The 11,762-nt window shown below is 36.3% G+C and overlaps 1 protein-coding gene across 1 annotated transcript in view; it reads left to right on the top strand.

Moving 5' to 3' along the window:
- Window positions 1–11,762, top strand: part of LOC102848407 (iron-sulfur protein NUBPL-like) — a 279,757-nt gene that overhangs the window by 44,328 nt on the left and 223,667 nt on the right. The window contains 1 exon segment of the mRNA XM_006889978.1: window positions 6,136–6,226. Coding sequence (XP_006890040.1) covers window positions 6,136–6,226 — 91 coding nt within the window.

Here is an 11,762-nt window from a genome sequence, read left to right on the forward strand (position 1 = left end):
ATGAACATTTACAGAGATTTGGGGTTTTCATTCATTCATTGTTGCACTGTTTTCTCCACCGTCCTCCCCAGTTCGTTCTTCTTCCCCCACCCCCGAATGTCTGTTTTAATTGTCCAATTGCCACAGTGCTTGTCACTTAATTGAGTTATCTGTGTTTTCTTCCCCCCTTCTTTTGTTAAGTTTGCCATTGGTTTGTCAATTTTATTGACTCTAAAAACCAACTCCTAGTCTTATTTCAATTATTAATTATTCATTGTTTTTATTAATTAACTTTCATTAATTATGAAGGATTTCAATTATTCTGAGTGATTTTAATTTTTTTTTTCTCTTTGTTTTCAGCTCTTGTTCTTATTATTCCCTTTCTTCTAGAGGCTATAGGATTAGATTGTTGTTCTTTTTTTTCTATTTGATGAGGGTGTTGAGTTAGATCATTCATTTCCCACCCCACTTTCTTCCTTTTTTAATGTATGTGCCTATTGCTATGAATTGCTTCCTGAGGACTGCTTTACTTGCATCCCAGAAGTTTCAAGGAATTTTTTCTTTATTTCATTATTTCTTCTAGAACCCAGTTGTGTTCAAGCAGAGTGTTACTTAGCTTCCATGTTAATGGCCTTAAAAGTTTTAACCTCTTGTGGTTAATTTCTAGTTTTATGGCATTGTGGTCTGAAAAAGATACTTTGTATTTTTTCAATGTTTTCAAATTTGTTGAGGCCTGCTTTGTGCCCTATTATGTGGTGTATTCTTACGGACTGTACCATGTGTACCTGAGAAGAAAGTTAATTGAGTTTTAGTTGGGTGCAGTGCTCAGAACACATCCACAAGGTCGAGTTGGTTGACTGGGTCGGTAGTTGGCTGACTGGGTAGTTTAATTCTTCTGCATCAAGTTTCTTTTGGGTTTACCTATCTTTTGGTGAGAGTGGTGTGTTTAAGTCTCCTACAACTATTGTGGTGCTGTCAATTGCTGTCTTCAGTTCTGTTAATAGGTGGCTTGTTTTTTTTTTTTAATTTAGCAGGTCTGTAATTTCGTGCATGTTGTTGTTATGTTCCGTCGGGTCATAGCTACCCTATGTATGAAAGACCTAAACTTGTATAACTGTCATCGTTTCTCCAAGTTCATAGAGTTTCTGGAGGCAAGCTATTTTGGAATTGGATGTCACTTCTGCTTTCAAACCTGTTTTAATCAGGGACCTCCACCAAACACTTGTCCATCATAGGTAACCATTAGCACATTTGATATAATGTTCACAGTGTTCAGCATCACAGCAACCATGAGTTACCTCTGTACAGCAAATGGACAGACCAGTGCTATATCACTTAGAAGAATATTTGACCAGAAACAAAACCAGGCCTGAGGGCTGCAGATTAAAATCACCCTCCTTTGGCTTGCTGGCGTAACTTTCTATCCACTAGGCCAACAGAGCTCTCTCTATGTTGTTGTTGTTAAGTGCCATCAAGTCGTAGATGAAATAGAAATTAAACACAGGTGGGTAAAACTTATAAAACCACCCATATGGAAACTAACTCTCTGCTAGAACAGGATTGAGTTATAAAAGAAACACAGATGAAAAAGTTCCTTGAAACAAATGAAAGTGAAAATACAACATACCAAAACTTAATTATTTTCATTTGTATGTGACTCTTTGTTTTTCCCATGCTGATTTTAGTATTTTTTTTTATCTTTTATCTTTTATTTTGAAGAATTTAACTATGATGTTTTTTGAAGTTTTCCTTTTTGAGACTAGTCTATTTGGTGTTTGCTTAGCTTCCAGAATGTGGATTTTTTCGTTCTTCAAAATACCTGGGAAATTTTCTTCTAGTACCACTTCCACAATTCTCTCAGTGATTTCTCTATCCCTCTCTCTCATATTCTGGAATTCCAATAATATTTCTGCTATCCCTTTTAATATCATCCCACATGATTCTAATACTTTCTTTAAGTCTCATCTCTGATTTTTCTTCTAGTATGTTTCCATTGAGGTTCTTGTCTTCTAGCTCACTGACTCTGCCCCATCTCTTTTGTTCTAATTTTTTTTCCTTCCAACATGTTGGACACTTCTGCCATTTTAGTCTTAATGTTCTAGATTGCATTTTTCATGCCTCTCTGTTATTTCTAGTACTGTGTTTGCAGTACCCTATCTTGTGATGATTTTTTTAAGTTCTTGTATCTCTTTATTTATAGTCTCAATTATTTCTTCCATTTTTTGCATTTTTTCCCATATTTTGTGCAAGTTCATCCTCATCAATATATTTCTTCTGGCTCTGTGTCTCTGGAACATTTACTCTCTTGTTGGTTTCCATTGTTCTTCCACCATTTGCACCTTCTTCCGTAGCTGTTCAAATAACTCTTCATGAGACTGAGTTAGGTGGGTCAGTTAGTGTAATGCTCTGCAGTCCCTCCCATGTTAGGTAGTAATTTACAAAATAATTGCTCCTATGTGATGCATAATGTTCCATTGTGTGACTGTACCATAATTTCTCAATCTATTTCATTGTGATTAGGTATTTGCGTTGTTTCCATGTTCTTGTGATGGTGAATAATGCTCCTATTACTCTGTGATTCAAGTCTCATTTTTTCAAGATATAGTTCAAGCAGTAGAATAGCTGGGTCATATGGAATTTCTGTGTTCAGCTTTTTGAGGAAATGCCAAACTGCCTTCCAGAGTGTTGTATTCTTTTACGGTTTTACCAACAATATATAAGAGTTCCTATTTCAGTACATCCTCTCCAATATTTATTACTTGCTGTCCTATTAAACTTTGCTACTGCTACTGGAGTAAGATGGTATCTCGTTGTGGTTTTGATTTGCATCTTTCTTATTGCCAGTGATTTGGAACATTTCTTCATGTGTCTGTTGGCCATCCATATATCCCCCTCTGTAAAAAGTCCTTCCATGTCTTTTGCCCATTTTATAAATGGATTATCAGACTTTTTCTTCTGGAGGCCCTGTGGGATTTTCTAAACTTTCATTATGGACCTTTGTTTGCGACAGTATTGCCTAAAGGTTGTTTCCAGTTGGTAGGTTTTCATTTCACCCCGTTGGAAAAAGTTTTTGATGAGCACAGAGATTTAATCTTTAGAAGGTCCTATTCATCAATTTTATCCTCTTCAAACTGTGTATTTCTGGTTGTATTTGGCAGTCCCTTTATACTATAGACTCGGCCTTCTAAACTTGGTCCCAGTTTGTCTCTTTTGAGCTTTATGGTTTTGGGCTTTATTCCAACATCTCTGATCCACCTTGAGTTGATTTTTGTGTATGATTGTGAGATATGGTTCCTGTTTCAGCTTTCTGCAGGTAGCAGTCCAGTTTTGCCAACAACATTTATTGAAGAGGTTATCATTTCCCCATTTGATAGATTTTATTTTCATTTCAAATATCAGTTGACCATAGGTAGATGGATCCATTTCTGGGTTTTCAATTCTGTTCCATTGGTCTTTGTGCCTGTCATTGTATTAGTGCCATGCTATTTTGGTTACTAAAGTTGTGTGGTAGGTTTTGCGGTCAGGGAGTACAATGCCTCTCACTTAATTTTGTTTTTCAGAAGTGCTTTGCTTATTTGAGATCTCTTTCCTCTCCAAATGAACTTGACAATTTCACTTTAGATTTCCTTGAAACATGTATTTGGTATCTGTATTGGGATTGGGTTGAACATGTTGATTGTTTTTGGTAGGATTCTCATTTTCACAATATTGAGTCTTCCTATCCATGAACAGGACACCTTTCCCCATTTCTTTAGGCCTTTTATTGTGTTCTGTAGATTACTTTGTATAGGTCTTTTCTTTGCTCTCTTGATGGTTTCCATTGCTTTTTTCATCATTTGTACCTTCTTTCATAGCTGTTCAAATAATTCTTCATCAATATATTTTTTTATCTGGTTTTCTACCTCTAGGTTATTTCCTTTATGTGTGGTTTTCATTGTTTCTTTCATCATTTATACTTTTATTCAGAGCTGTGCGAAGGTCTCCATATCAACATATCTCATCTGCCTTCTTGCTTCTGGGATATTCATTAGGTCTCTGATGTTCTCTCTCTCTCTCTCTCTCTCTCTCTCTCTCTCTCTCTCTCTTTTTTTCTGAGAAGGCTTAATTTGTTTTTTCCCCAGTGTTTGAAGTTGCCTGTTGATTTCTTGACATTATGTGAAGTTTTTCTTGGTAAGTGTTAGGTCATTTCTATTGTATCCATGAAAATTGTTGTTGGTTCTTATCTTTATAATGTTACTTGTTAGTTGCCAAGTTAAACTGTGGTAAGGTACTCAATCCACTGTAAGTTCTTTCTGGGAAAATTTATCTTTCTTTAAATCCTTGAGGTTTTCTCTCTTCTTCACTGCAGCCCCGTAGGAGTCTTGCTTGAAGTTGTCCCCTAATATCAACTATATAGGCCTCCTTCGTATATGAAGTGGTTGAGTGGTGTGAGACCAGGTTCTCTTCCCAAGCAGCTCTTCTGCGCCTTTTCTCCTGAAGCTTAATGTCTTTTTTTTGTCTCCCTGTGTGGCAGGAGATTAGATATCAGGGCTGCTAGGTCAAGCAGCTTGCATGCAGGGGGTCTCAAGCCAGTCTCCCTTCTCTCTTTCAGAGAGCCAACAACAATTCCTCTGCCTAAAGTTCTATGTAGTAAACTCTCTGGCCCTGTTTGTCCCCCTTCATGGCCCTGCAGCTGCAGAAGCAAGGACCCTTTGATGCAGGATGGAGGTACCTGAAACAACAGGATTGCCTGAGTCCTGTCTCCCCACAAGCAATGAAGAGTGCTCACTCTTGGCATAGAACGCCCACCTCTCCTGACCTTTTCTCCTGAAGCTTGATGTGTTTCCTTGTCTCTGGTGTGGTGGGAGGGAGATCGGACCCCTACCTGGCCCACTTGTATGCAGAGACTCCTCAGTCAGCCCTGTGCCACAGGGAGCTAAGAAAATTCTTCCCTGTGGGCAAAGTTAGAAACATTAAAGTCTCTTGTCCTGCTTGGTCCTTGGGATGGCCGCACAGTTGCACAGGCAAGGACCTTCTGACACAGGTTCCTACAACCCAAGGGATTCCTCCACAGCCAGTGGAGAGTGCTCACTCTCAGCACGGAGCCCCCATCTCTCCTGACGAATAATTTTCTTAAAATGCATTTTGTGTCAGTGTAAAGTTAGGAGTATAAATTCTGAATTTGTTTTAGTTTGTATATTTATAGTGACCAGATGCATAGATTGAAAAAGTCATTTTATGCCTAGAAATGGTAGGTTGCATGAGAGATGAGGGATCGTTTTAGGTTTTTCTCCAGTTTTAGCTATCATAATAGTTTTATCTAGGTAGAATAGAAATTTGATGGCATAGTGCCTTATGTTTTGCAGTGCTAACTGAAAGGGTCAGTAGTTTATCAGCTACTCCACAGGAGACAGCTGGACAGTCTCTTTATAGCATCAAAAACCTGATGGAGGAACACTGTGGGTAAGGTATGTTGGTGATTTTTTTTTAAGATTTGGTCAAAGATTATACTTATTAAAATTTTTTATTATTTTGTACTGTCATGTCAGAAACAACTTATAGCTGACTTTCTAGTGGGTTTTTCGAGGCTATAAACCACATTGCAGGAGTTTTCCCACCTTTCTTCTACTGAGTTGCTGTTGGATTTGAAATGTGTGCTTTGATTTGGCAGCATTTCTTCTAATATACATATTAATATGAATAAATCAATAGTAAATTGATTCTATCTATGGAAAGAAGATAAGAGAAAAAAAAGAAGATATATTTGGAATATTTTGTATTATTTGATGTGTTAGAAAGACTTTCCAAAAGTTAATGTTCCAGTGTCTTTGGTTTTTGTTTTCATTGTAGATCATTAACAATGTGTGTATGTGCACTTTTTAGTTTTTAAAGTTGTATTTGGATCAAAACAATTTTACTCTATTTGACACTGCATTGGAGAAATGGATCACAATGGAGTGGATTTCTCTGTCAGTTTTCTAGAAATATTTATTTAATTAAACAAAATATGCCTAACCTATTCATGGTTCTGTATTTTATTATCACTTTAAAAGTATAAGTTGAGATTTTGGAATATCTTGCAAATATTCTTTTTTAATAAAGAGATTTACATTTGCTGTGTGCTTTCTCTTATATGAAGAATGTATATAAACTTTTGGTAAATTTTTTTTTTTACAGTCAAAGGCTGTTGGTTTGTTAGATGTGGATGTGTATGGCCCTTCAATTCCAAAGATGATGAATCTGAAAGGAAATCCAGAATTATCCCAGAGTAAGTAAAGATAGATATTAAGGGAATAGTTTCCCTATTTGGTATTTACCTTATGTCAGACTTTGTGTTATCATTCATATATTGTATGCACTGCAATGTTGTGATTCAGAATCAGACTCTACAACCAGAAAGTCTAGGTTTGTCACTGATTAATCACTGTGTTACTTTGACTAAATTACTTAACATCTTTGTACAATTCCTGCTCAAGTAGAGCTAACAGTTTTACTTATCAGATAGATTAGTGTGAGAATTACTATGTCTTGCATTTACCACAGTGCCTGGCACACAGTAAGTGATAAAAAATGTTATATAAGTGTCATTGCCTCTTTATAGTAAATGTGTGGATGTTTGGTAATGCTTGAATAGAAAATATACTTTGTGTTGTTGTGTTATGTGTTATGAGTCACAACTAACTTATAGCTGATTCTCCAAAAGATTTTTAGAGTCTGTAATTGCATGGAAGGAGATTGCCCATCTTTTTTTGCAGAGCAATTGATGGATTTGAACCACATGCCTGTGCCTCAGTGCTGCTCCTTACTCCTAGGCCACCAGACACTTTGTGTTATAAAGGATGACAATTATTTTCTCTGATATTCTCTTAAAATGCTTTTAAAAAGCAACCTGAAGCTATTTGGCTATCACCAATGGGAAGGAATTATTTCTTTGAATGACTCTTTAATATTTATTGCTCTTGTAATTTTTTTACAAACCATTATATATAGAGGAATAACAATAAGGAAATACTATGCTAAAAAAGCTAAAGAATTGGTAAAACTGGTAGTTTTACTTGAAAAGTAGTTTTCAGTAAATTTGGTTTTTGAAAATTGATTTCTAATTATAATAGGAGTAAACACTTGAGTAATTTATTTTTGTTTCTTGTTGGGATTTTTAATTTTCTGAGTCTAGGACACAAATTAATGTATCGACTGATGTATTTTAAAAAATATTTACATTATACAAATATTCTTTATTGCTTTTTTTTTTTTTTTTTTAGTTTGGGATTTGTTACTTGGCTCCCTGTAGGACAGTAAAGATTCTTCTTAATATTTTAAGAAGAACTTGAAATTTAATGATGTTAAAATTAATCCTAGAAGTCTTATAAACATCTGCTTAGGTTTTTTTTTTATTCCATACATATTCGTTTAAAAATATGTGGCTTGAGTCAAGATGTCAAACTTTCATAAAAAGGAAGAAATGAACAAATTTTAAAACTTTTTTCTTTTCCATTGAGTTGGAACCCTCCAAGTGGGTTTCAGAGATTGAAAGGTACCTTGAAGGAGATTACTTTATCTTTCTCCCATGGAGCAGCTAGTGGATGTGAGCCATATACCTTTGGTTTGTAGAACAACTTCTCACCCACTAGGCTTCAATGATAGACTTTCAACAATAGACTCATTATTTTTGTCTCCTGATTAAATATATGTGACAATTAGTGCTGCATATCACATGTGAATGAAGGCAAAATGGAGCCCTCTTTGTCTGTTTTTTCATAAGCAGTTCAGTTCAGTCTGTGCTAACATAAATACTTAAGGTGAACTTTAATTTCTTTCTTCTTGTTTTACTATAGCTGAAATATTAAATTTGATGTTAACAAATTGGCTGCCGTTAACTCTTATAAAGATGAGATTCTGGAAATCTTTGAAAGCCTGAAAAGAGTACTTTTTGTCCATCAAAAAATGCTCGTTAAGACATTGACTTGAAAGACGGTGAATTCTTTAAAGCCTAACTTATAAATTATTTTTTGAATGCTAGAAAAACTTGCCACCATTAGGCTAATTGGCATCATTTTGACATTTCTACATTATTATCATGTTAACTTAGGCTGCTGTACTTTATATTACAGGAAGCAAAATGCACTATGAAATAATTTAATTAACAATAAAGAAAAGCTGTGAAAAATGAATTTTTAGCTATTAAAGTTTTGGGGAGATAGATCAACAAACCGAGTTCTATCTAGCTTTAAAGGTGTTTGTAGGTTGAGAAGAATATTTGTTATTCTTGACCTTTGTTTTCACTCTAAGCTAAAACCATTAGGTAGTCTGATTTCAGGATTATCCTTTTTTTCTTTATCATTTAAACAAACTTATATGTAGTTTTAGGGAGCTCTGCTGGCTTAATGGTAATTAGTTTCACTGACAACCTAAAGGCATGTCAGTTAGATCTGTCGGCTGCTCTGAGGATGAAAGATGTTCAATCTCCTCTAATATGATTTCCAGCCTCTGAAAACCCACTGGAGGGTCACCTGTGAGTTGGTTCCAACTAGACAGTACATAACAACAACAGTGTCCACATACTGTTGTTGTTAGGTGCCATCGAGTTGAGTACTACCCTGTGAACAAAAGATCAGAACCTGGTTCTATCCTGTGCCATCCTTACACTTCCTGATGCACAAGAGACCACTGCGACAGTCATCATGTCAGTCCACCTGGTTGAGGGTCTTCTTCTCCTTCACTGACCCTCCACCCTTCCTAGCATCATGTCCTTCTCCAAGGAATAGTAGCCCATCCTAGCATCATTCCCAAAGTATGTGAGGCAAAGCCTCATTATTCTTACCCCCAAAGAACACTCCAGTTGCACCTTCTCGAAGACATATCTGTTTGTTCTTTTGGCCATCCCTGGGATGTTCGGTGCTTTTCTCCAGCACCACAGCTCAAAGGCGTCAGTTCTTCTGTTATCCTTATTCATTGTCTAGCTCTCAGATGCATAGCAAGTAATCAGAAAGATGATGGCCTGAATCAGACATTCCTTAGTCATCAAACTCACAGCATTACTTCTCATAATTTGGAGAAGTTACCTAACTGCAGATTTTCCTAGTACAATGCATCTCATTTCCTGACTGCCAGTACCAAGGTGTTAATTGTGGATCTAAGCAATATGAAGCTGTTGGCAGTTTCAATCTCCTGTTCATTCATCATGATGTTGTCTATTGGTCCAGTGGTGAGAATCTTAGTTTTGTTGTCATTGAGATGCATTTCATATTGAAGGCTTCATTCCTTGATCTTCTGCAACAAGTGTCTCAAGTCCTCCTCACTTTCAGCAAGCAAAGTTGTGTCATCTGCACAACACAGATTTTTATGAGTCTTCTCTAGGGCTTATGCCACACTCTTCTTTATTGAGTCTAGCTTCTTGGATAATTTGCTGTTAGAAATAGGTTGAGACGTTGAACACCAGTGACTGAAGATCAGGTGAGTTGTGGGATGATATCAAAGATGTTCTCCATGAAGAGAGCAAAAGGTCATTCAGAAACAGAGGAGAAAGAAAAGATCAAAATGGATGTCAGAAGAGACACTAAAAATTGTACTGGAGTGTTGAGAAGCCAAAACAAAAGAAAAGCATGCTGAAGTTAAAAGAGCTGAACAGAAGATTTCAAAAGTCAACTTATGAGTACAAAGCAAAGGGCAGGGAGCTGAAATTGGAGAATAAAAAGGGAATAACTCTTTCTCAAGCTGAGAGAATGGAAAAAAAAATTTAAACCGTTGTTTCAGTGGGCATATATTGAATGCCCACTGTGGGCATTCAAGATGCTGTGGGCAATATATTGAATGACTCAGAAAGTATCAAAAAACGATGATGGAGGAAATACACAGAATCACTGTACCAGAAAGAACTGACACTGAGAAATTCCAGGATGTATCATGTGAACAAGGGAGCTCTGGTAGGCTAGTGGCAAGAAGCTGCATTGCAATCCCACAGGTTTGAATCCTACCAGCTGCTCCATGGGAGAAGGATGGACAGTCTCCTCATGTGCAGTTAACTGCCTTTCAAACTCGACGAAGGGTCAGCTATAGGTTGGTTTTGACTTGACAGTGCACAACAACAACAACTGAACAGGAGCCAATGGTAATGAAGGAGGAAGTGGGAGCTGCATTGAAGGCATTGTTCAAAAATAAGGCCCCAGGAATCAATGGGATACCAATTGACTTGTTTCAATTAACAGATTCAACCTTGGATATGCTCACCAGTTTGTGCCAGGAAATTTGGAGGATGGCTATCTAGCCAATGGATTGGAAGAGGTACATATCTATTCCTATTCCCAAGAAAGGTGAATGTGGAAACTGTTGAATAATATAAAAATAGTATAGCTTTAGTAAATTTTTAAATTATTATAATTCTCCATGTTAGAGTCAAGCTCTGGTGGCTTACTGATCTAGAATTGAGTTTCCACTCAAAATGCTTGAAGCTTGACTCTGCCAGGTGCTCCATGGGAGAAAGATTGGCAGTCTCCTCCTGTATCATTTACTCCCTCTGTGCAAAAAACCCTCACTTGAGGATCAACTATGAGTTGCTTCTAAATTGATAGCACATAGTAACAACAAGGTCACCTATCAGTTGGTTCTGAATTAATAGTACATAGTAACAACAGTAGCATAGAAATTTTGTATTAAAACAATTTAATCACATTTTTTTATTTCTTAAAATTATAATAGTAATTATTGTCTTAAAACTATTTATGAATTGTTGAATGGAAAACTAATTTGCTTTGTAAATGTTCACCTAATTCAGAGTAAGTTTAAAAAAATGCTATTTGATGACTCAAGCCAACTTTGATTTATAGTAATGTTTTGAACAATAAATTGACACATTCTTCTATCCTGTGCCATCCCCATAATCTCCATTATACGCAAGCCCAGTGTTGCAGTCACTGTGTCAGACCATTTAATAGAGGGATTTACTCTTCTTCTTTTTCACTGAACTTTTAGTTTTCACAGTATCATGTCTTTTCCCAAGGACTGACCTCTCTTGACAGCATTCCCAAAGTATGCGAGTAGTATCACCATCTTTGCCTTCAAAGAACACCCTGATTTCACATTCTCCAAGACAGAGTTATTTGTTCTTTTGTCTGCCTGTGGCATATTCAGTACTTTTTGCTATCATCACAATTCTGATGGATTATTTCTTATTTGGTCTTTTTAATTCATTATCTAATTCAATTTTTAGATGTATAGGAAGCAATTGAAAATATGGCTTAGGTCATGTACACCTTAGTTTTTAAACGGAAATCTTTGCTCTTTAGAACTTTAAAGAGATCCTTGACATTAAATTTCCCCAATACAACACTTCTTTTGCTTTCTTGACTATCATGGGTGGGCTTTAAAAAAAATTTTTTTATTAATTTCAATGAAAATTTACAGAACTTTAGATTTCCATTCATTGTTGCACTTTTCTCCCTACCAACCCCTTCCCCCTCAGTACACTCTTCTCTTTGAAAAGTAAAAGAAAAATTCTTTCATTGTTTTACAATCCCTCCCCCCAGGTCCACTCCACTATGCAGCCTTCATTCTGGACTCCTGTCATGACAAAAATACCTAACCACATATCCCTTTTAAACAGTTTTCTCCCTCATCTCTTTCAATGCAGTATACATTATTTATTCAATCTTTCTCAGTCTTCCCCAAACCCTGATGTTAGTCCTGATTTACAACAGTGGCACCATGCAGTGTTTGTCCTTTTGTGACTGAGATATTTCACTCAGCATAATGTCCTCCAGGGTCACCCATTTTGAATAATATTGCGTGAGTTCCTTGTTTTTCAATGC

The sequence above is a fragment of the Elephantulus edwardii genome, unplaced genomic scaffold (assembly GCF_000299155.1).
Source record: "Elephantulus edwardii isolate Elephantulus edwardi_28Jun2011 unplaced genomic scaffold, EleEdw1.0 scaffold00084, whole genome shotgun sequence".
Lineage (NCBI taxonomy): Eukaryota > Metazoa > Chordata > Mammalia > Macroscelidea > Macroscelididae > Elephantulus > Elephantulus edwardii.